This window comes from Pelecanus crispus, chromosome 1 (assembly GCF_030463565.1).
Source record: "Pelecanus crispus isolate bPelCri1 chromosome 1, bPelCri1.pri, whole genome shotgun sequence".
NCBI lineage: Eukaryota > Metazoa > Chordata > Aves > Pelecaniformes > Pelecanidae > Pelecanus > Pelecanus crispus.
Window position 1 is genome coordinate 2,331,520 of NC_134643.1, and position 27,928 is coordinate 2,359,447.

The 27,928-nt window shown below is 47.7% G+C and overlaps 1 protein-coding gene across 1 annotated transcript in view; it reads right to left on the reverse strand.

The window, feature by feature from the left end:
• The window catches only part of LOC104037235 (uncharacterized), a 110,857-nt gene extending 83,164 nt beyond the window's left edge, over nucleotides 1–27,693 (reverse strand). Inside the window, exons 1-23 of the mRNA XM_075727586.1 lie at nucleotides 27,628–27,693; nucleotides 27,100–27,199; nucleotides 23,438–23,618; nucleotides 22,840–22,999; nucleotides 21,203–21,296; nucleotides 19,948–20,121; nucleotides 18,803–18,963; nucleotides 17,514–17,643; nucleotides 15,918–16,034; nucleotides 15,253–15,408; nucleotides 14,606–14,722; nucleotides 12,290–12,436; nucleotides 11,960–12,079; nucleotides 11,164–11,322; nucleotides 9,858–9,986; nucleotides 9,397–9,546; nucleotides 8,554–8,691; nucleotides 7,963–8,109; nucleotides 6,884–7,003; nucleotides 2,461–2,607; nucleotides 2,103–2,306; nucleotides 1,626–1,765; nucleotides 325–448 (exon numbers count right to left, since the gene is read on the reverse strand). Coding sequence (XP_075583701.1) covers nucleotides 325–448; nucleotides 1,626–1,765; nucleotides 2,103–2,306; nucleotides 2,461–2,607; nucleotides 6,884–7,003; nucleotides 7,963–8,109; nucleotides 8,554–8,691; nucleotides 9,397–9,546; nucleotides 9,858–9,986; nucleotides 11,164–11,322; nucleotides 11,960–12,079; nucleotides 12,290–12,436; nucleotides 14,606–14,722; nucleotides 15,253–15,408; nucleotides 15,918–16,034; nucleotides 17,514–17,643; nucleotides 18,803–18,963; nucleotides 19,948–20,121; nucleotides 21,203–21,296; nucleotides 22,840–22,999; nucleotides 23,438–23,618; nucleotides 27,100–27,199; nucleotides 27,628–27,693 — 3,181 coding nt within the window. The remainder of the gene's footprint in view (nucleotides 1–324; nucleotides 449–1,625; nucleotides 1,766–2,102; nucleotides 2,307–2,460; nucleotides 2,608–6,883; nucleotides 7,004–7,962; nucleotides 8,110–8,553; nucleotides 8,692–9,396; nucleotides 9,547–9,857; nucleotides 9,987–11,163; nucleotides 11,323–11,959; nucleotides 12,080–12,289; nucleotides 12,437–14,605; nucleotides 14,723–15,252; nucleotides 15,409–15,917; nucleotides 16,035–17,513; nucleotides 17,644–18,802; nucleotides 18,964–19,947; nucleotides 20,122–21,202; nucleotides 21,297–22,839; nucleotides 23,000–23,437; nucleotides 23,619–27,099; nucleotides 27,200–27,627) is intronic.
• Between the last annotated feature and the right edge of the window lie 235 nt (nucleotides 27,694–27,928).

The following is a 27,928-nucleotide window of genomic DNA, read 5'->3' on the forward strand; positions in this document are numbered from 1 at the left end:
TATCCTTACCTAATGTTTATGGGCTTTGTCTCCAAGCCGGGTATAAAAAACTCCCTCAAGTGCAGGCAAGGTTATAAAATAATGAAGAGAAACCCAGTAGTAAACTCGGACATGGATAAAGGACACCATGTAAAGGTTGGAAAGACCATCCCTGGAAATAAAATTAAATTCAATCCTCCATTCTCCAGTTTTGAAGAACTTTGGGCCATAACTTTCTAACCAGGTAAATGGGTTCAAAACACTCAGACAAATGCTGTCCCTGGTCTCCAGCCTCTGTCTTTGTCCAGAAGGTCCACCCCATGTGTGCAGCTGACCCATACACACCTGTTTTTGTGTTGCCTCCAGCATAGCGCAGTCCCTTGATGGCTTTCAGGGCGCTGTTGCGGTCCCGGTGCTGATTGAAGTGGAAGGCTGCCCTGGGCTCCTCGCTGTATTGAGCAACAGCAACCTGCCAAAGAAAAGGGGGTTAAAAACCATGGAGGGCTCAGGCACACAGCAAATGTGCCATCACTCAATAAACTGCCTTGAGTTAGATAATACAACTAGTTGTGGTGCAACAGGAGTGGAAAAAGGTGTTTTTTCTTGCAAACTGAAAACAGGCACAAAAATGTCTGTCAGGTTGGCAGGCACATAGGGCACAATCCATATGCTTAAGCGTGGGCGAGGTACTATTTCAGACTTTCTAGGGCATCAGAGATTTCTGCACAGGCTGGTGGATACAGCAGAGGACTGATGGGAGACCTGCACACTTCAAGCAGCTCATGGTTGGGTGGGAGCATGTCCTGCTGCAGCAGCTCCCCTGGCAGCACCCATCCCTCCTGAATTAAACCATTGATCTCCCATTGAGTGCAAAAGGAGGCCAGCTACTCAGCTCATACTATAGCCATCTAAATCAAAATGTTTTTGTTTCCCCAGAATTATTTGTTACCCCAGGGTAACTTCATCTTGTGCCTACACCTTCAAGACTACTTGTAAGTAAAGAGTGCAAGAAGCTCCCCATTTCCTGATCAACTGAAAGCAAGCTATGCAGGTCTCCCTTTCAAAGGGCTAGTTCAGGTATTACATTGATTAAACACAAATGACCCAAACCAAATTATCTACTGAGTGTTCCAATTGTCTTTGCTGAGTTGTTGCTTAATGCTGTAGGCCTCATTTGCCCTTGAGGTGTTTCACAGCACAACCTGGGGATCTGGTCTTCTGCTTGTCTGGAGGATGCAGCTTCTGGCGTGTGTTGCATCTCCCATCTGTGCCCCCACCTTGGTTTTCCACCCATTAACAGTCTGGATGTGGGCAGAAATGGGGTCGTAGAGGGGGACCTACAACTGACACATCCCTGGGCTCCATAATCTAGACAGCATTTCAGTAGGTCTGGGATTTGCTTTATTCCTGATGACTCACTCTTGGAAAAATAACCAAGAAATGGAAATATATCCCAATGAGCAGGCTGAGATTTAGGAGGCTTTTATTCATGTCTTTGTTGGGCACACACATATGTCTTTAGGCAAAGCATTTAGCCTCTCTGAGCCACAACATGTGAGCGAGCGGACTGCTGTCATTGCAGGGGTGAGAAAAGGTGAACACTTGGAAGGAAAACACCTTTAGGAAACAGAATAACAAAATCTTGCCTGTGTTCCTTCAGGCCCAATCTTAGGGAAATAGGAAACGATCCGGAAGAGGAAATCCTTCACTTTATTGAAATTGCTTTGGCCAATACTCGAGGACTCGTCCACCAGGAACCCAATGTCTGCTCTGAACTTGCCACAAACTGTGGAGGGAAGAGAAGATCTCCGTCAGCTGGAGGTTCCTAAAGCAGAAGCATGTTTCTTTGTGTTCAGAGCAACAAAACAAACCCAAGCACAAATACCTCTTGCGATGCAAAGTGTCGGTGAGTGAGCAGGCAACACCTTCACCACACAGGGTAGTGCTGAAAGCTTCACTGCATTTTACGGGGTTTGTGTCTTCCCTTTCCCTGACATTGTCCACTCTCACTACTCAATGAATAAAGACTAGTTTTGGCTCCTGAGATCAGAGAAGACCATAGTCCCTGGTGGTTTTGACCTACTGCTACATCATCATCAAATCACACATGGATACACACTCACTTGGCTCAAGGAGAGTTGTCAGGAGTGCAGACACTACGGTGGTTGATAGTGGGGTCTCTGGGGTTGGTGGTAGCTTTGTGGTGCTGGCCAGTGGAACAGGAGTGGTCCCCACATTGCTAGGAGATATGGATGGGGATGTCATCGTATCCAATTTTGCAGAAGTCACTAGAGTGATTGGTGAAGATGAATCTCTGTGAGGTCCTACTGTAAGAGGCAAACAAAAAAAGGTGTTTGTGAAACCTCTTTTAGTTATGATGCCTCTACCTAGCAAAGCATCAGAAGGGTAGAGAAGGCAAGAAATTAGCCTCAGTAGCAGTTACTTAGGTAAAACTGCAACATAAGACTCCACCCTTCATACCTGTTTTCCCAAGGAGTGTTGTCTCTGGTCCTTCCTTATCTCCAAAGACTGGTCTAATAGAAAACAAGTACTTTTCTTTGGTGCTCAGTCCTGTCACTCGATATGATCTAGAAGCTGCTGATAACAGTTCCTGGGAAAGATCAGAAGCTGTGAAAAGGAAGAAACATGCATTGACTGGGAGCCAGAGAAACTCAAAATAACTCCCATGTCTGAAACATCCCGTCTTCTACTGACACCACCTTTGGCAAACAGGAGCTTGGGGATGAGACGAGTCCTGGGCTTTGGAGCGGAGGCTCTTGGCAAGACGTGTTTGCAAACTGCAATGGTCAGGTCCTAAACCAGATGAAATAAGGTTGGTTGCATCTGACAAGGGAGTTATTGAGTACATGAACAGGAAAAGAAAATGGGAATTTGTACAAGTGTTTAGAGAGGGCATCTGGTCCAGGTGGTGTCCAAGGCTAAGCTCTGTGATAGACCAATGGTTTGCAGCACTTAGCATGTACAGAAACAAGATTATTTTTTGTTAATGAATGGAAAGTTTTCTGAAAAGTAGAATCAAACTTACTTGAGAAATTTGGTTGCATACAATAGACGGTTTTGATCTAAAATAATGATAGGAAAAATCTGTGAAAATGTCATAATAATATTTTGGCATAATTGTCTTATTTTGGAAATACTGAGTGACGAGTTTTGACACTGTTCAAAGTGAAACTTGCACCTTTTCATTCTGAAATAGCATTTTCCCTTTAAAAAATAAAAAAAGGCTTAGTTTCTACAGAAAGAAATTAAATTCGTGTAAATAATCTGTTTCATTTTCATTATTCTCAATTGCTCCCCAAAAATGTTGGAACGGAGGTTTTGCTCCCTTTAAAAAAAAAAAAAAAAAAAAATCCCTCTTGCAGTTTGATTCAAACTCTTCTGCTCCCCTCCCTTTGGTTAGGTGAGTCAAAATAATAATAATTGGTTTAGATGCCATGCTATCTCATCTGAAGAGATTCGCTGTAGGAAACACAAGCTGACAGCTCTGCCAAAACACCGATCTATGGCAGCCCACCACGCACCCTGCCTGCCTAGACCCCAAAATGGGCAAGTTTAGCTACTTTTCCTTTTGCAGCTATGCCATTCTTCTCTCTAAATGGGAGAGATATGGGTTTGATGGGTGGACTGTTCGATGGATAAGGAATTGGTTGGATGGTCGCATCCAGAGGGTTGTGGTCAATGGCTCGATGTCCACATGGAGACCGGTGACAAGTGGGGTCCCTCAGGGGTCTGTACTGGGACCAGTGCTGTTTAATATCTTCATCAGTGACATAGACAGTGGGATCAAGTGCACCCTCAGCAAGTTTGCAGATGACACCAAGCTGAGCGGTGCCGTTGACACACCAGGAGGACGAGATGTCATCCAGAGGGACCTGGACAAGCTGGAGAGGTGGGCCTGTGTGAACCTCGTGAGGTTCAACAAGGCCAAGTGCAAGGTCCTGCACCTGGGACGGGGCAACCCCCGGTATCAGTACAGGTTGGGGGATGAAGGGATGGAGAGCAGCCCTGCGGAGAAGGACTTGGGGGTACTGGTGGATGAACAGCTGGACATGAGCCGGCAATGTGCGCTCGCAGCCCAGAAAGCCAACCGTATCCTGGGCTGCATCAAAAGCAGCGTGGCCAGCAGGTCGAGGGAGGGGATTCTGCCCCTCTGCTCTGCTCTGGTGAGACCTCATCTGGAGCACTGCGTCCAGCTCTGGGGCCCTCAGCACCAGAAGGACATGGACCTGTTGGAGCGGGGCCAGAGGAGGCCACAAAAATGATCCGAGGGCTGGAGCACCTCTCCTATGAGGCCAGGCTGAGAGAGTTGGGGTTGTTCAGCCTGGAGAAGAGAAGGCTGCGGGGAGACCTTATTGTGGCCTTTCAGTACTTAAAGGGGGCCTACAGGAAAGATGGGGAGAATCTTTTTAATAAGGCCTGTTGTGACAGAACAAGGAATAATGGATTTAAACTAAAGAAGAATAGATTTAGACTGGATATAAGGAAGAAATTTTTTACAATGAGGGTGGTCAAACACTGGCACAGGTTGCCCAGAGAGGTGGTAGAGGCCCCATCCCTGGCAACATTCCAGGTCAGGTTGGACGGGGCTCTGAGCACCCTGATCTGGTTAAAGCTGTCCCTGCTCGCTGCAGGGGGGTTGGGCTGGATGAGCTCTAAAGGTCCCTTCCAACCCAAAGCATTCTATGATTCTATGATTGTGTAGCACTAAACCCCTGTGTTTCACATAATGGGTCTTTCACACAATGAGAAACAGTGTATGGTTACCACAGTCATACTCTGGGACAGAAAGAAAACTTTGATGGTGGACTGAGGTAGGAGGTCTCTGGATCATACCCAGGGAGGGATGCCCAGCACAAGACTGGCAAGCACATGCAGGAAGAAATCTACAGCCTTTGGAAAAGGAAGATGGTGTTTGCTGGGGACAATTTTCTATGAAGAATGAAGCTGATGGGTATTTTTGCAAGGTACAAGAGACTGTGAGGCTCAAGGTGCAAATGCAAGATTAAACGAGCTTCTGTTGATTAGGTGGATAAGAAAACCATGACTTTGGTGCTCCAAGAACAGTCAAGAGAAAGTAGAAAGAAGAGAGAGGCGGGCAACGTCCAGCTGAACTTCTCCAAGGTCCTTCCTGTCACATGGGGGAGTAAGGCTGGCTCTGGATGAAGCCCCATTGACATACATGGGTTTGATTTTGTGTAACACTGGACAGAGGAGGTCTACAGCTGGGACTACCTCAAGCTGCATAGAAGGGGACCCAATCTTTTATAGGGCAGGCTGGCTAGAGTCAGGCAGCAGTGAGGAGGGCATTAAATGAACTTAAAAGGCGGGTAAGGGAAATGGGTAATGAATGAGCACTCATTTAGAAAAAAATCAAGTTGCAGAGAAGAAAATTAATCAAGGCACGAAGAGACAAAAAAAAAAAAAAGACAAAATTTTTAATTGCCTTTATACACTAATGCTGGCAGCCTGGATAATTAAACAAGAGAAATTGGAATTACTCAAGAGCATAAATTTGATCTCGTTGGTACTATTGAAATGTGGTGGCAAGATTCATCTGACTGTAATGTTAAATCAATAGTTATAAACCTATTTCAGAAGGATCGATCGAGTGAGGGCACAGGGGGACTGTCAGACATGGTATTATCCATTTCTGAGCCCCTGACAACTCTGAAACCAATGATTTTTGAATACTTACGGATCGATATCTTAACAGCATGGCACAGGAGGGGAACAGTTGCATTAGATCACTTAAATCACCCTAGAGAACTGAATGTTCAGTTCCCTGATCACTTATCCATAATATGTAGAGCAAAAAAATGATGCTACCACAGGAGACTTCATCCTGAGTGACATATGCTGCAAGTCTTAAGCTGCCAATACCAAAATGTCCTTGGAATTAAAAAAAATTAAAGCTGATGACCTGGTAACTCAAAAAGCACTGCAGAGAGTGCAGGGGAATTGTGTCAGATCCGTTTTCTTTATTGACTTGTGAAGATGAACTGAAACCTAGCAAAAAGTTAGTGGCTGAAGCAACAGTGACAGGAAACTTGCCATATTCAAAGAGGTTTAAGCCCACTCCAGGAAAAAGTAATATAGCTGGTGCTTTAAAAAGGCAAACCTTGTAAGGCCAAATCAATTGGAAAAAGAAATACATGCTAGGAATTGTGAGCAATTATTAAGAAAGTTTTAAAAGCTATTCACTATATAGCAAAGCTTTTAAACAGATAAGAATTAAGGTTGTATGGATGACAAAAAACAACCTTCGTTTGGTTCACTGCAACTATGCCTGATGGGCAGGTAGTGACTCTAGGGGAAGAGACACTGATAATGCCAACCAGAAAGCTTTTTTCTAAGCAATTTCCACATCTTCTTTTTCTTCCCCTAAGTATTTTGCAATGGCCAAATGGGTCATCTTGTGAGCTTCCTCAGTGGGCCAGCTTCCATTTTTTTCCCCTTCACGCAAATGGAGAAGTTGAGATGAAGGGACATGATGTATGGAGGCTGCCAGGGTCAACCCTCTGTCCTCCTGCTAAACAGGGTCCAGATGGGTTCAAAAGAAGGAACAGTGTTGGTGCCATCAGTGATGGCATCATTTACCCCAGGTCAAACTGGGCAGCACTTGGAAACACAAGTCACGACACTTGAAGGAAACAGCAGCCACTTAAAGCTGGCGGTGGAAAGACATTTCCTCTTTAATACCTGCCACTTGCATCTTCTGCAGCATCAGCTGGCTGTAAGACCAGGTACTGAATCAGAGAGACCACAGGGAAAGCCACACATGTCCATGCTCCATCCTCAAATCCCTGTGAGTGACGGGGCAGCTCACACAGGAGGAGACCAAATTACAAATGATCCTTCCTTCCCCCACCAAAAAAAACATTACCTGAGGACAAGCGCCATGTTAATAGGTATGTGGATGCCCCAGAAACAGCCGTCCAAGTCAGCAAAATGCTGGTCTCTGCAGCCTCCTGCACTGTGAACTCAGTCACTTTGGGTAAATCCACTGTTAGAGAGGAAAGAAACAAATCTTAGGGTGGGTAGAAGCTACAACCGAGAGCTTGCCTGAGCTGAAAGGAAGCTGACGCATCCTTTGGGAGGCCAAATCCTGGCCCCACTGAAATCAAAGGCAAAAAGTCCATAGAAATGATGAACATAAAGCACATCCCTGCTACACTTGTCCACAGCTCCAGCTTCTGGTGAATCTCTCAGATGATATCTACCCCAGCGTGCAAAGCTGTGTGTGCCAGGAAACCACCCTAGCCTGCAAACAGATTTGGAGATCTTCTGCCTCCTTAAATACCATGTTTCTGGTGAAAGGAAGGAGTCCGTGCAGCACTTTAGGGGTTTTCCAGAAAACTGAATCAGTTCAGATACTCAGCTGGTGGGAATTGTGGAGTTTTAGCAAATAACTGTTGGCAGATCTTCAACCTGGACTGCTGGCTGTTTCTCTAAACTGATTGTGAAATTTGAGCCTTTGAGATGGGCAATAAAGTTTTTTCCTGCTCACTTGTGCCAGATGACAGTGCTCCCTGAAACCACAGCACTGGCTCCATACCCCCAATCTTCTCCACCACTTGATCTCCAAATCCACCTACTATGCAGCATCAGTCAAGTCACATGATGCCACAGCATCATGAATGATGTTTGCCTTTATCTACTGGAAATGGTCAAGATATTGTAACTAAAGAGGTGATTCCAAGATAATGTGTCACAAAAATAGCATCTCAGTGATTATTGGCAGGGGAAGACAGGCAAAGTCCCAACATTTCTCAGTAATAAGAAGAAAGGACCAATGCGTGTTTTCTGGCATGCTGGCTGATGGCACCTGAGAAGTAGTAAGGTGTCTAACAGCCAATATTGCTCTTTTTCCATCCTCAACTCCCATCAGAGCCCCTAGGAAGAGACAGCCCCCAGCACTAATGTGGAGATGCTCTTGTCCTCACCCAGTGGTTCTGTACTCACAAGTTTTGGCTGTGAGGAGTGTGGGGCTTCCCTCTCGTCCCCCGATCATTGCAGACATGCTGATGGTGTAGGTGGTGCTTTCCTTCAGTTTGGGGATCGTGAAGGAGACTGTCTCTGCTGCAAGTACCTTGGAGGTTTCCAAGCCACCTAAGAGGAGCCGTTCAAAAAACCCCACTGTTAAACAGAAAGGGCAGGGTAATTGCTATTAACAATTATTGTTACAGCAGTTTCCTCCCACATATCTTATGGGACTTTGCCAGGGAGGAATGTTATGTGCTCATTTTGCATATGGGGAAACCGAGGCATGGGCAGGTGAGAGATCTGGTCACAAAGGCATCACATACACTGCTGGAAGGGAACAACTTCTCTGACTTCCCAAATCCCAGCTATGCCTATATCCAATGGATATCTTTGTTAGCAGCTAAAACCTGGCTCGGTTACAGGGCTTCAACCTGCTACCGTAGACACTACAGTCCCCATCTACCCCGACTGTCTGTGGGAAAAGGAATGAGCTGAGCTAATCTACTATTTTCTGGGGTTCCTTGTGCTCTGTCCTCATACCGCACCTCACTAAGAGAGCAGGATGCTTACCACTGAATGGCACCCAGGATATCTTATAATGAGTTATGCCAGGAAGCCTCCTCCAAGACAGCTTCAAACTGTTCACACCAGTGTCGGTAATCCTCAGATCTTGAATGGTCTGGATGGGGTTGGAGTCTGCAAGAGATGCTGAAAAAATTAACCAGGATGTTATGTTTGAAGTAACAGCCCAAGTTATGCAGAGTTCATGGCTCTAAGCTATGGCAGTGAAAAAATATTTGGGTATTTATGCAATATCTACTTTCCAGACATTATCCAGGGATGCCTGGCTGCATTTCCTAATGAATCCATGGAGAGGAGCACTGTGCAGTTAAGTTGAGGGATCTCATCCACATCTCTTACTGCCTGCACCAAACTGGTGACATGACGCAGGGACACAAGGAGGGGGCCAAGGGAGGACAGATCATCCAGATGCATCTTCAAACACCGTGGGGAACTGTAGTTCAGATGAACTGATGTGAAAAAGACACTGAAAGGATGCAGGACCCCAAGTTTGAAGAGGCAGAGCCACAAATCAGGGAATGGCAAACCTCAAGAGAGCGTGCTGGTGAGCTGAGCCTGAGTGGTGCCTGCAGAGAGGCTCCTACCTTCCTGAGATGGCTGTGGATAAAAAAGACTGGAGGGCATGTTAATACATCCAGGATTGCCTACCTATGCCAATCCTGTTTAACGTGCCAGTGGATGTGTCCACTCCTACCCATGGGAACAGCTGTGGATTATTGCCACCAGCTACGAGGGCTACTCGTGTCACTCCACCATCAACATGCAATGCACAGGACCATGAATGCAACCTTTGCTTCCCAACGTAAAGAGGGTTGTTCCACCAGGACATACCTGTGTGGTGAGTCAGAGTCACCTCCGGCCCTTCGGTCTTGCTGAAGACAGCCCGAACACTGACTTTATACAGGGTGTTGGGCAGCAAGTGGTCAATCCGGTAAGCCAACACCCTACTGCCCAGGTACTGAGTCTTGGCAACCTGTTTTTCTGTAAAAAGAAGGGATACTTCAGAGCCTGTAGCTCACCTGCAAGGCTGGTAGCATCCACTCGAAAGGAAATAGCCATTCCTTCCTGTACTACCATTTCAGAGCTTTGGGGATTATCTTCATAAATAGAAGTGCAAGAATGCAAACAGGAAAGCAGCCATTGCCAACAGATGTAGGCTGAGGACCATGTTTCCCAATAGTGAGATCTCTTTCCTACCCCAGGCAGTAGATCAGAAGTTTGGAAAGGTGTCTTCTGTGGACATGGCATGTGTCTGTGCCAGGAACAAGTATGTGCACCCTTTCTCTCCTTACCTTTGCCTGCTCCCACAGGGCTCCAGGTGACTTTGAATTTGGTGGCAGCTGCCATAGCACTCCACACTAGAGACAGGCTTGTGCTGGTGTAGGACATCACCTTGAAATTGGAGACATAGCCAAGAGGAGCTGCAAGGTGAAGACAGTATTACAGTACTGTCCAACAGGACTCCTCATTGTCAGTATAATGAGGCCAAAATTATGTAAAAGAGTTAAAAGCAGTATCTCTGCTTATCTTCAGTGTCTGATCATCCTCACCTTGTGAGACACTAGTTTGCACTGCTTGAGGTCTGGGCCACGTGTGTGCATCCTACCTCCCTCAGCACTGAGGAGTGTATTCTGCACTAGATCCAGGTGGGAGCATCTCTGCAAGCCCAGGACAGGCAGTGTAGGGATCCAGGGAATTGTGAAATCCAGATCCCAGTACTTCCACACTGCCTGCAGGGTAAAACATCCGCCCAGAGGTCCCACAGGTGCTGAACATCAGTGTTTGCCTGTGGCCACTCTTCACAAGGGTCAGCCCATCATCTCCATACTGTATTCCAGGGTTCTTAGTCACCTGCGACTTTTAAACCTCTCCGAGGACACATCTGGTAATGTACAAATCTGGCCTCTGCTTTCTGATCACCATGCTCAGCATTGCTGCCTTCCCCACCCCAAGATGCAGTATAACCTCAAAGTTTGCCATGGGAGGACAAGCTCTGGCCATCAACTAGACACTGTCCTTCCCCATTTTACATGAAGAATTTGCATCTTCTGCCTCTTGACCAGGCAACCTGATCTTCCAGCACAGTCATTTGAAGTCCCCCCTTCTTTGAGGCAGGGGACAGCCCTTGTCACAGAAAGGACCACATTAGGGTATTCCTCTCCCTTTATCTCCCTATGGCTCCCTACAGCAGAATTTACCCAGGTCTCATCTCTTTTCCAGCTGGACTCTTTGACGATGTTGAAGACTTTGGCCATTGGTCTGGATTTTGGGATGCCTGGAAGCTCAGTGCATACAGATTGGGCAGTTCATATCTGAAGCTCTGCCAAAGCCTCTGGCACATGAACATACCCACTGCAGACCCCATTGGCTCCAGTTTGCATCTGAAGACTCCCAGGCAGAAAAGCCAGAGCCTTTTGGATTCACAGTCTTAGCTACCAGGCACAGCAGGGCAAAGGACCACCACCATGGTGCCCCTCACATGAGGTGATGGGAGTGAGAAGGCATGGTGTAAGGGCTTTGTAGGGATACACAAGGTTGAACCAGCCACACAAGGGTTGTGTGTTGTGGTATCTACTTGAACATCCTGCCTGTACTCACATGTCTTGGCTGAGGTTGTGATCCCTGGTCCCTCCACAGAGCCAAAGAGCACATAGAGGGAAATCACATACTCGGTGTCATGGGCCAGGTTGCGGAGCTGGTAGGCTGTGATTGACTTGTTGAGGGCCAGCTGGCGAGGACGGTCTTTGCCAAAGAACTCTTTGGGAGAGACAAAATAAAATAGGAGAGGATAAAGACTGAAGAGTCTGGAGAGCAGCTCTGTTGTGTACTGGGAAAGACACCATGTTTTCTCTGGCAGTCCACCTCTGACCCAGCTGAATCTCTGTTGTAGATCACCTATATGTGTGCTGGAAGAGGGTTTTTCTATAGTTATTTATTGGGGAATTTGAATGACTAAGGGATCCAAATCAGCTGAGAGGAACCGAAGGAACCAAATCACCTCCCACATCCAGGGCCCACAGTAACATGGTGCAGTACAGGGTGGCTCCAACGTGTGCTCTACCCCTCCCCAGTGTCTCCAGGGAGTTGCAAAGCCTCTGTGCTGGATGACCAGGCAAGTTGGTGTAGGACTATTGCACACACTGGGATATGCATTGGGCTGGGGTCAGGCTGAATGTAGTTGCTGCAGGGACCCTGCCTACTGGCACTGTGGGTCAGGTCCAGGAATAATTCCTCATTTCAGTTCGTGCCCTGAAGTTGTGGGAGATGCTGCTCAGACCAGTTCATGAGCTGGACCTGCCCCTACACCCACAATCCTTGAGGTTCCCAGTGCCTTATCTCCCATGCTACAGAAGGAGGTGGAGGTGATGCAGGCTGGAGGAGAGCAGGATCTTACCTGGTGTAGGACCCCAAGCCACTCGGTACCCGGTGGCCCCAGCAACCGAATCCCAGGAGACCAGAGCGCTGTTGATGGATATCTCACTCACCTTCAGCATCTGGACGGTGCTCGATGCCACTGCAAGAGAGCAAAGTTGACCAGTTGCATCAAGGTCCCAGCAGCTTCTAAGTGGCCCCCAAAAGCTGTGATGAACGAGCTGGTGCTTTCTGCACCATATGACAGACAGGGCGGCGACTACAAATGACACCAGCCCTGTGCTGCCAGCACAGCCTGACCCCCATCTGTGTCTGCTTGGGCTAGCTCCCATCCCTGCTGCAGGGCACTCACCTGTTGTTGCTTTTCCACTCACCACCGGCCCCTCAACATCCCCAAAGATGGGGTTGATGGTGATGGTGTACTCTGTGCCAGGCTGCAGCCCCTGGATCATGTAGTAGTTGTAGGTGTTGCTGAGGTTCACGTCTTGGATGCTTCCCTCTGCAAAGGGAAATGATGTCTGGGCTCTCTTGGGTCAGACCAAGGAGGACCACCCTCCTTGGGTCTCCTTGTCTGGGAGGGTGGTGGGCAATCCTGAAAACAACCACTTGATAACTACACGGTTGCGTGAGGTTGAATGGCATTTCATCCTCCTGGCTTGCATGCATGCTGCCAAGGTGCTCAAGCCAAAGATGGTAGGGATAGGGCTTAGTGTAACAAGCACAAATCTTGGTTGAGGAGCTAATGTATATGCAGGTAGAAACAACCCACAGCCACTCAGGCAGATCTCAGTGATCACCGACAGATCAAGGCAACTCAAGGCTTTGCAGGCAAAGAAAATAAATCAGGTAGCAACACACAAATGGCCACGTATGGGTCTGAGAGCAGTCCTGTAAGAGGGTCCATACTCTGCCCAGTCCTGGGTGACTCAGTGCTGGAGTCATCTTGCCTTCCCTGCAGGACACTGGAGCCACCTAATGCCACAAAAGACATTTTCTCATTTCTGTGTCCTTGTTGTGGACTAGAAACTGCTCAGCTAAACCTCTCGGCATGGCTCTAGAGGGAGGCATGGCAGGCGAAGAGTTAAAACCTAATCCCTGGGGATCGCACCCCGTTTTCAGAAGGGCAGAAAGATGCAGGCAGCAGCAGGTCGGGGTTTGGTGGGGGGGAGGCTGCCATTTGCAGTTTGGTCACTGGAGGGTGCCATGTCCCCATTTTCTGCTCCGCCAGCTCCCTGAACACCATCCTCCTTCTCCCACCCCACACCATGGACCTTCTCTCCACATCTTTTATGTTTATCTATTCTCTGTCTTGGAAAGTCAGCGAAAAAAAAAAAATCAAACCCCTCCAGCGCCTGGGACGGCTGCGCATGGATGGGCAGAAGGTATCTCGATCCCAGTGCCCCTGCACCCCTAATGCATGGCCCTGGGATGGGATGGAGCGTGGGAGGAGGACCCCGTAGGGTCCAGCGGTGAGGGTGGGCTGCCCCTTGGGATTTTCACCACCCTTGGATTTTGGGTGAACCAATATCAGGTAAAAGAGCTGCTTGGAAAGAGCAAACCTGGAGCGGAGGTGATGTGCCCTTGCCACATCATCTGAGGATGTCCCTCACTGTCCCCTCAAAAAGGGGTGTCCCCATTCCAAAGACATGGAAGGCTGAAGACGTGCACGCTCCATTTCTAGCTGGGGTATTGAGCTGGGTAAACAGCTGAGTTTTGGGGCATGCCATGATTTTTTCCAGAGCACCGTTCATTACAAAGCAATAAAAACAGCTTTATATCTTTCCTGTAAAGAATTTTCCATTCTGATGACCTTCAGAGCTCTTTTCCAACTAACCCCCTGCCCCTGGTGGGAGATATCTCCTTATTTCATAACCAGGGGAACTGAGCCGGAGGAGAGTGCACTATTTATTCAAAGCCTGTGATGGAGCCCAGGTGTCCTGACATCCCCCATCTAGTCTTTGAACCACAGAAACATCCGTCTCTCAAGGCCAAAATATGCCATCAAACCTGAATTTCTAACTTCTGCTCCCCCACACCAGCAATGAAAATATGTTTGGGTTCAGGGCAGGGGAGAGGCTCCAGCTGCAAATGCAGATCTGTCTTCAAACACCAAAGTTTGTCTGAGAATGAGGATGCATTATGGGATGCTGGGGGACGAAGCCAGGTCTTAGCACTGCAGATAGAAAAGCAACAGGCACAGGGGCTTCCAGTCTGTAATGTGGTACCTGTCGCCCCAAATAGAGGGTAACCCCAGAGCTCAGGGTCTGTGGGATGTTCAGCTCTGCAGGGAGTACGTTACCAGCTTCTCCCCAGCTATTAATCCTTTCCAGAACTACTCAGGTCCAGTAAATCCGGCACTAATCCCATGTTAACGAGGGCTGGGTACCCATTAGCCTGCTTTATGCAGAGCCAGAGCAGGTATTTTTGCATCCGTGGTGGAGTTTACCATCAACACCCATGGTGTGGCTCTCTGTTGCAAGCTGCTGATTTATCCCCATGTGCAGAAAACTCCACCATTCACAGACCCAAAAAACCTGTTTTCCTCCAGCTTCTTGTTGCATGTCTGGACACAGAAAGTGTCAGTGCACCCAGTGCCTTGGGGATCTCACAGCTGCTGTCTCTCCATGTCCCTGCTCCACTGGCATGCACCCCATTCCTGAGTCTCTACCTGCTGATGTCCAGGTGAGTCTGTACCCCGTTGCTCCCCGGACGGGGCTCCACCTTGCCTGGAGCGTGTTGGTAGTCTCATTCTGCAGTGAGATGCTTTTTACAGGCAGGAGCTTCACTGGAAAGAGGACAGGGAACAAACCTTTCAGAGCACCTACTTGCCAGCAGAGGACTTTGCGACTTTGCTGGCTGCCCTCCCTGCATCGCTGTTCCTCCAGCCTGCCTGCTAGCAGAAGAGGGATTTACAAGGGCTCCTGCCCTCCCTGACAGCCTGAAGGCATCTCATAAAAGCAGTGGTGAAAGCAACCATATCTGTGACCATTGCTTTCCAGGACCGATGCCTCTAATGCACTACCTTGCTTGCTTTATGCAGCGTGGGTGCAAAACAGAAGGGCAAGCGAGGCTCTGGCAGGTCTCCCACCCTTCCTCCCAAGCAGCGTGATGGTGTTTGAGGATGTCCATGTCCATGCATGTGATGGGGAAAGAGCAGTGCTCAGGGTTGGAGTTAGGAAGGACCTGTTGAACGCTGCCCCTTTGATGCACAGGTAGCTGCAGCACTCACTAACTGTGAGGTGCTTATTAACAGCAAAGGGTGTGAATGCAGCGCCCAGGGCAAGAAGGGACCAGGAACAGAGTCAAGCCTCTTACATGTTCTCCCCACAGCAGCCACACGCTGGCTCGGCCCTTGGGGGTACACTGCATAGATGCTGATGTTGTATTCTCTATCCTCCTGCAAGTTATCCAGCACATGGGAAGAGACGTCGCCCCGCAGAACCTGCTCATACATCATTCCTGGTCTGTTGGCTGCAAAATCAAGAAGAGTGATGGTGAAGCCTTCCCACTGCCTGAGGTCCACATCCCATGGCTGAAGTCTCCCAACCCACGTGATGTTGCTGAGTGTTACATCTGTAGCTAAGGCTTGACATATCCATGCTGTCCCCAGCCCTCCAGATCACACAGAGGTAAGTGTGAGCCATACTGAAGGCTTGAACTCACCCCACATCCACACCAAAGTAGGCACTTGGGTATGAAAAACATCTAGGGCAGGTCTGGATGTGACAGTGCAAATGGGTACAAGGCACCCACGGCATCATCCCCATCTTGTCCTTCAAAAGCAAGTCCTTCAAAGGACTCTCCTTCTCTGTCCTGGAGGAACCACACTGTCTGGAAGACGCTAACCTGGCCTCCTTCCAGAGTAATGCCAGGAGCTCTGTGGTGTACTGTTCCTTGGACAAAATGGCACCTTTCTTGTCCTTGGGTCACTCCTCCTTTTAAAGCAAACTCCAAGAAAAATTACTAAAATCTGAACTCACCTCTGGGGATGTAGATCTTGTAGCCCTCCAGCTTGCCCAGTGGAGGTGTCCAAGCCACCTTCAAGCTAAAAAGTCCTTCTTCTATCACACGGAAATTAGTGACTGGAGGCACGGGTGCTTTAGGGTACAAAAATATTGTGTGTTGTGTGACACACACAACAGTGCTGTAATAAAGTGCCATGGCAAAGACCCTTGGAAAATCTTTTGCTTTCAAGGACAAAGAGACACAAAGGTGAGCAGCAACAGTTCTCCCTATTTTGTCATCTAAACCCTCAAAAGCAACCATCCCCGCCCCTGTCAAACCCTTGTCTGCTTGAAAAGTGAGCTGAAAACCCCCAAGGCAGAGTGCTTGTGGGCTTCCTCTTTGAATGGTGTTGGGAACTGTGAAATATCTCCCCACAAGACATTTCCTCCTGAGTAGAGAAAACTCTGCAGCGGTTTCATGCAGACTGAGCAAGGACACATGAATCAAACACTACTTGTGCCTATGGATGCAACTCTTACAAAGAGGAGCCCATTTTGATCCAGCCAGCCATGGCAGACAGATTTATAGCTTCTGCCTCTGGCTTCATGTTTGGGGATAATAAGAGAAGAGATCAAATGACTTTATTTCCACCCATAAAGACATTCCATCTTATTCCTGGCAAGTACATATGAGTCAACCTCATTGAGGAGCTTTATTTATTCATCCTGTCAGAGATCTTCCCTCAAGAAGACAAACAATTTAAGACATTGCGGGAGGTGGGGAAAGAAACAAAAGACAAGGAAGAAAGGAATAATTCTTTTCAAAACACCTCGGGCAAAGCAGAATTGGCGCTTCATCCAAAAGAGGGAGGGAAGTGGAATTAGTGTACCCCTTAAACACTTAAAACTCCTTAAAGTAGTGCAGAGACTTCTGGGACAAAACGTGCTCCATCCATCACACCTGACCCCCTGTCTTGCACTCCTGGGTTTGGCCAAGAGTGAATTTGCTCCTTTGTTTCCAAGAACCTTGACATTACAGACAGCCATGTGACAGCAAAGGAATTTGGCATGGCAGACTGCAATCCAGAGGAAGCCTAGATCATTTCATGGGACCACAGATCACTACTTGGAGCATTTCCTAAAGGCCATGATCATACCACCTTGGTGTTCATCTTGAGTGAAATGAACCACTAAGCACATGCATAGTGCCAACCCAAACCTTTTGGACCATCCACTTCTGAAACAAGGTGTTTAGAATATACTTCTCTCCATAGAACTCATGTCTGTGTTTCTCAACCCATGGCCTCCAAAAGCTTTCTCATCCCAGGTACACAGATGTTACATTAACTGAATCCCAGTCTGGATTTGTTAAATCCTGCTGGTTATTAAATGAGATGATGTGACCTACCCAGCAGGCTGCACCCTCTGCTTTGAAGTGGGTTAACCACATGGGTTACTCTGCATCCACTCACAACCCTGCACCCCACACCATGGACGTTTGTACAGATATTCCTCCTACCCATTCCTACCCATCCATCCCTCACTCCTTGCATGTATGGTTTTGGGGTGTGTTTTTTCCTGTGCCCACGCAGACAAGGGACACATGGGGATGACTGCAGAAGAAGCACTCACTTGTTTTCCCCTTGACAGCTGCTGACTCCCCAAGGGCATCTGCATAGACAGCCCTCACCGTGAAGATATACTTGGTGTTGGGTTTCAGATCAGTCACCAGCACGGTACTTTTGTCACCATCCACCACAATCTGTCACACAGGGGGAAAAAGGACATCATTGCACCTCCATGACAGTAGACGACCCCCATGTTTGCAATAAGTTAGGAGCACAAGGCTTCACATCTGATGCACACTGATGGTGAGTTCCATAAGTAGAAAACTCTTAAAACGCACTAACTTAGAACACTGTGATCCTCAAATGATATCTGGGTTCACACTGGACATAGCACTGACACAAGACAGTGCCAAGGGTGCGTTTCATGAGTTAGTCCAGAAAAAACTCCATGAAAAGAAGAGTGTGCATAAGGGTGAGCGTGGTCGCCAATCCCCTTAAAAAAAATGGAGGAAAAGAAACCATCTTTGGCAAAGAAAGTTTCTTTTAAGCTCATAGAGGGAGATTTCAATGTAACCTGAGGGCAAGAGAGGTGGAGACAACTTCTGTGTTTTCACTATGTTCTTATGAGTTTCTGAAGCAGCCAAGGATGATCATTCTTGTTAAATACAATCTTAATAATTAATACAATTAATAATCTTAACCTTAATAATTTATGCTTTCATAGCTTTGTTCTATTATTAGAAATCAAAACTTTTAGGCATACATCTTCTATCCTTCAATCTTGTTCTCAAACTTTGTGCAGTGACCAAACTGAACTGGAGTGAGCTGGCACGCATGGCAGCATCCCTCACACAAGGACATAGCAAATCCAAAACCAAAATGTTCAGAGATCTTACCAAGGTGAAAAATCTTGGCAGCAAGACGAACAGGGGATGTCGCTAGGGAAGCTGGATGGGCTTATTTGACAGGTGGTATAACAGAGGTAAGGAGAGAAAGAGTTCTTCCCATTCAGCTGTTCTTATCAATCCCAATGGAGTTTGTGCCAGTTTGTGCCACATCCTTCTTCCACCCTGTCTTCCCCCTATCACTCCCAGAAACTCCATCTCAGCACAACAGCATGACAAAGTTAGCATGAGCAATCGACACACCTGCAAATCTCATGGTCTACCTATAGACCTTCACTTCAAGCAAGCAGCTTCAGGAATTTATGCTAATGCACTGGGCTGTGATCAGGATGGCTGAGGGACATGGTGCCATCTCCTAACCAGGCTGTGCCATCAGCAGCCTCAGCAGAGGACTAACCCTTAACATTGGGACCTGCTGGTGCTCTGCAAAATAGGAATGCAACTCTACCTGCTGCTGGTCCTCCGAAACCGGCTGCCCCGAAGGCAGCAAGGGATGCAGATGGACACGGTACCCCATCACCCTCCCTGTAGCTGGCATCCATGTGAGTCGCAGCGAGCTGTGGCTGTGCTCGCTGACATGCAAATCCTGGGGGCCAATGATCTTCTCAGCTGCAAAAATAGAAAGGAAAGGCCTTTGGTTTGGACCATGATGGTACCAGTGCTGTACATGTGCAAGCTGTTCATTGATGCAGTCAACATATTCAATGCAGAGAAAGCCTTGGGTATAGTGGCACTCAGTCAGGTTGAGAGCACAGGGGCAGCTGGGATCTGTTTCCTGGCCAGAGCCATGCAAGCAGGTTTCCTTTTGGCAAATTGCTTGACAGCACAAGAAGGGAAAACAAAACTGGTTCTGGCTACATTTCCCTGCTTAATGCATAGGGCATCAGCTACTTCCTGCCTTTCTCCTTACTGCCACCAGAGAAGAGTCTGCCAGAAAGCTTGAACTCTCCATGAAACATCACAGGAAGCCCTGAAGTGCCACAGAACCACAGAGAAAGCAAAAAAAGACCCTCTAATGACTTGGATGAAGTTCCCCCAAGCTCTGCCCCAAGCTTTTAACTCATCTTCTCATGAGTTTGTGTGCCAAGAAGGGGGCAGGAATTCATTGCCACCACCTCTGGATTTGCTGCAACATCAGTATCTGTTTGGGGAGAGATCTACATGTCTTTGGAAATCTCTTTGGCTGCTCTTGCATCTTCTGCAAGGAATGAAGTTCTTCCTGAGATCCTGAGCTCTGCTGCTGGAGTTCACCATGAAAGGTCCATCATGAAAGCCCCCAAGGGGCAGAAACGCAGCCACAGCCCATTGCTGCTCCTTTTCTTTGAACCAGCAGCAAGACTTTCAGGATCTGGTATCTCCAGACAAACCATGGAGATGCAGACACAAGCAAAATACACAGGACCACTGCCCCTGAGCAACAGATGCTCCATGAGCTGGCTACTCCTCTAGGGTCATCCAACCCCTAAAGCTCCCTTGTGATGGTCAGAGGGGATGTGGGAGGTCCATCTCCCTGGGTGGCTGGCACATCCAGGGACTGGGAAGGGGTTGGTTTGAGCAGGTGGAAAGCAGGATAAAGGGAGAGCCCTGACACACCTCGCACAGTCTGTTTGATGGGTCGTGGTGGCTCTGAGGCAGTGAAACAGAGCCTTCGAGAGAGTTTGGGGGCCACGTTGTGGAGCAGGTGGAAATCTTCAATGTAAAGAACATGCTCTGCAGTGGGCTCTGAAGCTATTTTGTTCAGTTCATTCTTGTCAGCTTCCTTAATTCCTAGAAGAAGAGGAAAGCAGGTCATCAAACACCATCCCTGGGGCAGGCCAGGCATTGGCAAGGGCTCTCAAGAGCAAGCGGGAGCAATGTGCTGGCTTTTGAGTTTTACATCAGCTTTGCAGTCATGCTGCCCATGGTGAAGGATGAAACAAGGAATGGAGACTCAAACTGGATGGGCAGTGGTGAAGCAGATAAAGCCACCAAGGAAAAGATGTCAAGGTTTTCTCCAGAGACATGTTAGAGATTGACCCCGGGGATTTGGCTGCTAATGGGCCAAAAGGTGGAAAGCTCTCTTGGGGTGGAGAGTCAAAAGGAGCAGGGCAGGATCTGGCCTCATCTTTCCTGTTGGATACAGAGGCGTTTCTGCCCTTCTGATGGATAAGCAGACAATGGGACTTTGGGAGGCTCTGTGAAAATTGCAGGCTTTTCCTGTGGTTGAATGAAAAACACGGGGGGAAAAAACCCAAACAAACAGCCCCCCCCCCCCAAATTTTCACCTCGCATTTGTCCAAATCGACTTGGTTGCTCTCTATAATGAAATACCACCACTGTCCCCTTCTTCTCCCCTAAAATGTTTGGTGAAGGGAAGGATTTGACTTGTAATAAATGGCTGTATTTAGCTCTTGGGGGCAGGGAGGTGCTGAAACTTTTCCTTGCCCATGGAATTATTCTGATGGACGTTTTTAACGTAGCTGAAGTTGGTCTCTGAATCCCATTAAAAGAAAGCTTCAAAAGTAAAAACATTTCATTTTTGAAAATGTCACATCAAAACATTTTGACTTTTATAGAACTATTTATTGAACAACTCCTGAATTCGCAAGTAGTTTTGACAGATGCAAACCCGCAGATTTCCACTGACTAAATCAGCTATCTACAATAACAAAAAATATCCAAGCACAGAACAGATGTGATTTGCCTGTACTTGCAGTAGTTGCTAGTAGCTGAGCCTTGGGATGGGTGCAGTTTTTAGAGGAGGGGAGTGTCGTGCATCAGGAATCTTCCCCAGTGCATAGACTGTGTGTTGGTGCACACACAGTATTTGGTGGCAATGCTCCACGTAACTTAGCGTGTCCATACGTACCTACAGCAAACACCGTCACCCCCCCATCCTGCAGGACCCGGGCTTCATCTTCAACTGAGTCACTGGATTTCCCATCTGTGATCAAAACAACTACCTACAAGAATTGGCATAAGACCCAGAGAATGAAAAAGCACAACATGAGGAGGTCACAGAGACAGTTGCACCATTTTCACACTGACCTTGGATGAAGTCCCTCCCTCTAAAGGGATGGGCACTTGAAAGTAAATCCTTCAATAACCCACACCTCTGGGGTAACTCATATGAAATCAGCTTTCATGAGCATGAGCTGGGAAAGAGCAGAGCATTAAATGCTGCTGCTCATGACCGCATCTTCTCTCCATGTCTCCTCCTGCTTGGCTGTGTCTTACCTCTGCTTGGGGCAGTAACTCTGGCTCCAGAAGGAGATTAATGCCAGCACAGAGAGAAGATTCACCTCTAAAAGTCTGTAAGAGCAGCTCTTAAAGAACGACTCAGCTGCACATTGGAGAACACACTTAACCAATGGCGCCTGGCTGGTGCTATCAGGTGGTAAGAAACTCTCTCAGCAACAGCCTGAGTTTAAAAGACAGTCAACTCAGCAACCCCAGACCTTTCAAGCTTTTTGGGCAGTCCCATGTCAGATCACGTAGCAGGAGATATGGCTGGCGCATGAGATGCTACAATGAAGACACACCCTGCTGCAACACCTTTAAGCAGGTGGTTGAGGTGGGTAACACATCCCACCTGTAGCATCATGTTCTCCCTCCTGCTCTGTGGCTCAAAATAGCTCTCATTGACCACACTGATCGCATGGATCACACAGACCACATTTGGCATGCAGGATCTCAGAGCAAAGGAGAAGGTGCAGCACCACACTGCAAATTTGGAAGGCCCACGGGAGGCGAAAGCTGGCTGTGATAGTTTCAGACTCGATTCATGGGGTGTATCCACTCCCCATGCAGCTGCCCCCTTCTTGATTTCAAGACTGTCTATCATCGGAGCAGAGCAGAGTGAACGGTTTCATGCAGCCTGCAGAGCAAACCAGAATGCAGCACCTTCTCTTTAGCATCCTCAGCATCCTCAGAGCCCCTTAGAAATTACAAAGAAAGTAATTTAAAAAAAAATGATCTGAAGAAACCAATGACCCAGAACTGATGTCTGAAAGGTAAAGACACTGCAATGTGTCTGCTTTTCGAGTACGATGCTAACTGTACTGCCACTCTCTGTAACCAGAGCGGATGTGCACAGGCTATGAGCAACAGCTACCTGCACCAGCACCACAACTTGTCTCCTTGTCTTAATCACGCCTTGAGCCTGCTCAGTTAGTAAGTGCAGTAAGTGCCCCGAATCTGGGTACTCATCTGGAGGCATTTAAGACTAGAGTTCTGGGTCCCTCTGCAATCCATGGGGAAATATGAACTTTTTTTTTAAAAGTGAGTCAGTCCTTTGAAAATCTGGAGTTGCCTGTCTCCTTCTATCATCAATAAAGTGACCTGAAGCTGAATGAGCTCCTAAAACGAGGTACCTCAACTGGAAGCCAAAAATCAGATGGAATGAATAAAAACCAACGAGCTCATTCATGCCTTCAGGTAAAGAAGTTAGAGGTCTGATCCCTACCAAGGATGACACAAGGGAAGTCATCACAGAGGGTCGCTTACCTTTGCTGCATCCTCTCGCAGTGTATCCAGACGAGACATGGTGTGAGCTGCAAATGCCAGAGCTGACCCTGTTTTTAAGCTGCTGCCTTTGAGGGAGAGATCCTGAATTGCCACCAGCATTTCTTCAATGGTCACGTAATCCGTGAGCTCAATACTCATCCTGGGAGTGAGAAATGGGGGAATATGGGTGAATAAGGAGCAAGAAAACACTGTTGTTACAGCAAGGACGCATTGCTAATAGTAATGACCAGCAATAATGTTGACTTTTAGCTGGTCACGCTAGGCTTGTATGTAGGCAAGGACTCCTCTTCACAGTGGTCAAGGGAGTCAAGGGAGTCCAGGTTATGAGCCCCGGAGCCCTGTTACCACAAAACACTATCTAAAATTGGATGGCAGGGAATTTCTTGTGGCTGCATTAAATGCCAGCCTCCCTGCCCTGAAAGAGTTCCCCATGGCCAAACACCGCTAGACTCTGGTGACACTGCTGGGGGTTCAGCAGAGCAGCAAGAGCTCTTTAACCATGGGGACATGGTTGCCCATCTAGAGCTACTGAGCTATAAAAATCCAGGTGGTGGTAGTAGAGGATGGACTGACCCACCTTGGTTTCTCCCCGTAGAGTGCCACTGCCAGCCGGATGCCTCCTTTTCCCATCACCACGTTCTCAAAGGAACGTGCCATGCTGCTGATGAAGTCCTTGGCCAGCCGGGAGCTCTCCCTTCCCATGGCCTGTGACTGCCCCACGAGGAACAAAATGTCGGCCACCTCTGCTGTCCTGCATGCTGAGGGAGAAGAGGGGCAGGAATGCTCATCCCACACAATGCAATGAGCCAGCCAGGAGATAAACCCCTCTGAGTCATGTGAACCCCCAAGACATTGCAGCTAAGGAAGACAGATCATGCTTAGGCCCAATGAAGAGGGTAATCACAGGCTTCCTAGAGCAACAGGCTGCTTTGTTCTCTTTAATTTCCTCCTAATTCCCCATTTTTCTGTTTTCACCCAGGGGAAGTTTCTCATTTGAAGCACAGACACTGAGATCCAGATCCATCAAGGCATGCAGGTCTGTAGGACATGCTGGAAGCAAGGGGATGCCTGGGGGTTTCATATGCCCAGAGGCAGACATCAACACCTGAGCCACGCACAACTGAATTTTGGGAATGTGGCAGCTCTGGCACCCCACCAATCATCCTGGACTTCTTGCACCAGGGTCTCCAGAGCTAATGTGAGACACCCATGCAGACATGGGGCCATCTGGCCTTCCATGCTTTGCCAGCCCTGAAACAACCAAGTCTTCCAGTCTTGCATGGAGAGAGCTCGGGACGCTCCATGCATTCAGCTCGGCAATGCTCCCCTCTTGCCGAGCTCCCAGCAGCCCCGAGCATGAAAAGTATCTTGTGCAAAGAAGGAAAAATTTCAGTGTTTTTTCTGCACAAGCCAGAGCTATCTGATGACAGCTGGCAGGAAAGGGACAGGTGTACAGGGAAATTTGTTTAACGAACATCAAGGCATATTTCCCTTTATTGTGTTTAGTCTCAATTGAATTAAATTTTCTTTAGGCATCCAATAAATATATTTCATGGACAGAAATCTGATGACTTTTAGGGATGCTTAAATTAATGAAGGCTCTACAAGGGAACTTTAAAATTTGTATTTTCTTCAGTGTTTCTCTCCCTTGCAGATAGATGCTGAGTTATTACCGTAGGGCTGCTAAAAAGTAGACCACACTGACTGCTGGAGGAGGGTTTTTTGTACTGCAGACTTACTCACCAGGACTGGGCTCAACCTCTTCGCCTTTGATTGGTTTTTTGGTTTTGGTTTTTTTTTTTTTTTTTTCCCCATTTTGTGTCACTACTGCTTTGGACTTCACCCAGGCACTGTCTTGACTTTCAGCTGCAGATCTGGAAATCAACTCACACCCAACCAGGCCGCAGCAATTGTTCCAGTTTGCTGGGAAGATGTGCTAGGTGGGTTTCTCATGCTTCTGCTGCAATGGAAATCCTGTTTCAGCTTGACCTCTTTAATTTACCTGACTTTTACCCTATTTCTATAAGCAGGTTCCCGAAAGGGCTTGAAAAGATGCAGGTTTTATGCTCTCCTTCATTGCTGTGTCCCTGATCAATCCCCTTTGGCCACACAGCAGGACAGAGGATCATTTGCTGGCTGTGGATGGATGGTAGTCCAAGGGTTTTTGTTACTGAAGGCTTTTGGTTTCTTCATCTTTCTTTGTGCCTCCTGACACTGAGCTCTTCATGACTTAACAGTTCTGTTTACTGCAGAAAAATAATGACTGGCTCTTTTTGGTTTAACTTGTACCCAGCTGGGAATATAAAGCACTTTCCCTTGACAAAAATGGGAGACAATTATTTCAATTTTCCTTCCTAGAGCTCTCTGTTCAGATCTCCCTTCCCTTCTCAATCCTCTGTAAGTGCTTTTCAGCTGAGATGTCATGGGTGTCTTGGAGGCAGCTCAGCTGCTAACAGCAGATCACCATAAGCTCTTTTCCCAGCTGCCACTTCTATTTTGGATCTACCCCCTTTCCCTAGCTTTGACCTTGATGGCCCTGTTCTCCCAGGACTTGGAGGGAAGGCAATGCCAGTCCTTGGCTCCAACCTCAGAACTGGTGGAAATTATCCAATAGCTTCCTAGGGTAACCACAACCTGTATTACCAGAAGAAAATCCCAACAAAGGTTTGACAAGATGGAGAAGACCATCCACCAGCCCTCCCAAAATCATCCACCTTGTGGAGCTACTCAAGGCACTGCAGACAGCTTTTCCTAGGAGATCTGTATTTTTGGCCCTGATCTGGAAAACATGCTCAAAATGCCTTTGGTATCAGAGGGACCTTTGCTACCTATCTCTCCACATCCCAAATCCCCAGAGAGACTCCTCCATCCATGCCTGGCCCCTGGGAGTCTTGCTCACCCTGCACAATGCTCCTACCCTCATTTGCATCCAGAGATAATGAGGAGAAAGACAAGAAGCAAGAGCTCCATGGGATTAAAAAGGGCAGGATGGTGCCCCTTTCTCTATAAAGGGGCAACCAGAGCCCATTCTGTGAGATGCTGAGCCAGGAGCTCAGCACCTTTCCAGGGGGGCCCAGCTTGGCAATGAAATCCAAGAGTGTTTGCTCCTTGGATCAGGTACCTGAAGCTGTCATTGGAAACATGTGATGTTAAGCATATTTGGATTGGTACCTTCTGGAGAAAATACCAACACAGACAGCTATATTAATCACAGGGGGATATGATATTATTTGAAATTTTCCATGCACCTCCAAAATTACCACGTTTCATCAATCACAGGTTTGCCAGAGACATCTGTAAACATTGATTTATTGCACTGTTCCCAGCTTTGAATTAAATAGCATTATAGTCAAGTATATTGGCTTAATTGACGGACAGGAACTTAATCAAGTTAATTTTGTAGCTGATGCCAAAGCTTCCATTAACTCCTTGTTGAATTTACTGAACTTAGTCCAGGTGAATTTACACCTTCAAAGCCTGGGGGCTTGTTGCTGCAGAACAATTTGAAGAGGGAGGATCCACTGCCTCATACCCAGACCCATGACAGTCCTGGGAGCTCTGGATTAGCTTTGTAGGATGCTCACAAGGAGCCTCCCCCTCCTGCAGGACCCTGAGGCTAGAGACATGCTGTGGATTGTGCTGTAACTCCATGAGACTCTTCTCTGGGGTCCTTTTGTCTCCTGCCTTTTGGCTCCAGCCCCTCCTCCCCAAAAGCTCTTCGTGGGTTTGCACAGGCAACAGGGAGCCAGAGAGGAGGTGAACCCTTGTGCCATCTCAACTCTCTAAACAGTAGCAGGAGGCTTTAAAGCTTCCTTGAAGTCTCTTCTCTCATATCCTCTGTGTGGTGGCTTGTACCAGGTCTTGGAGATCAGAAGAAGAATCATGAGGGGACACATTTTCCCCTTCTCCCCACCTTCCTCTGGAGCAGCTGAAATGGAACAGTATTAGAGGCAGGACACTGAGCAGAGCCCTGGTTTCCCCATAAACCCTAGTGCAACAAGTCAGGTCCTGCCTGCCTTTCGGGGCCAGCTGAGATGCTCTGTTAGCCACATGATCCCAAACTAAAAGGACCCTATGCAGAAGTTAAAGGCATCAGCAGCACAGCTCCACCATGACAGCATCTGTGTGTGTATCCATGACATTAGCAGAAACAGATCCTTGGAAAAGGTCTTTTTCTCCCTGATGTGTCTCAGCATCACCCCCAGCTGTCGCATTCATGGTATCCCACTTGTCACATACCTTCATGAATGGCCACAGCTCTGTATTGCACCACAGCCACTGCCAGGGCAAGGATCTGGGCATACAACATTTTCCTTGGGAAGAAGCTCCTTCTTGGTTCCTGGAGTCAACACACAGCCTGGAGAGTCATTCATCTGCAGGAGAAAAGAGGCTTTAACGTATACCATCCGAGTATGACACTCCCACCTGCCTACAGTGACAAGAGAATCTTTTCTCCAGCTACAAAGGCTCATCTTGGCTTAGGCAACTGGCATTAAAGTCCATAAATCCACTAGTTCCTTCATCTCTTTTCTGATGCTGGCTACAGGGCAGAGCTCAGCTTCGCTCTCCCAGCACCTTTCCCTAACAGCACCCTTCTTCAGGCAACAACAACCTTAGGCAATTAAGCCTAAATGTGAATATTAGCAGTGTGATGAGAGAGGGAAACATCTGCTGCCTCAATTACACAGGGAGGAAAGATCACTTGAAGATGGCTGCAGACAGCAATCACCTGTGCTCAAGTCTTTATTACCCTGTTTTGCGACTAACCCTCAGGTTCCTAAATCCAGGGTCAACTGTCTTGTACTTCCTGCCCTTGGAGAGCCAGCCCACCATTGTGGAGCAGCCAAAGGGGGCTGAAAGCTCTGGTTACTGCCTATGGACAGTTTAGTGACTCCCCAAAATTGCTACAGAAGTCTCCTTCTGTGAAGCAGGGACTTCTCTCTACAAAGCAACAACTGCAGTAGAAGTGGCATTGCCAGAAGGGGTTTTATTCTTTTTTCATGGGCAATAAAAAGTTTTTTCTGTTCTGAGCCTCACTTGCTCATCTCAGGCTAAGCAGATTTCACAG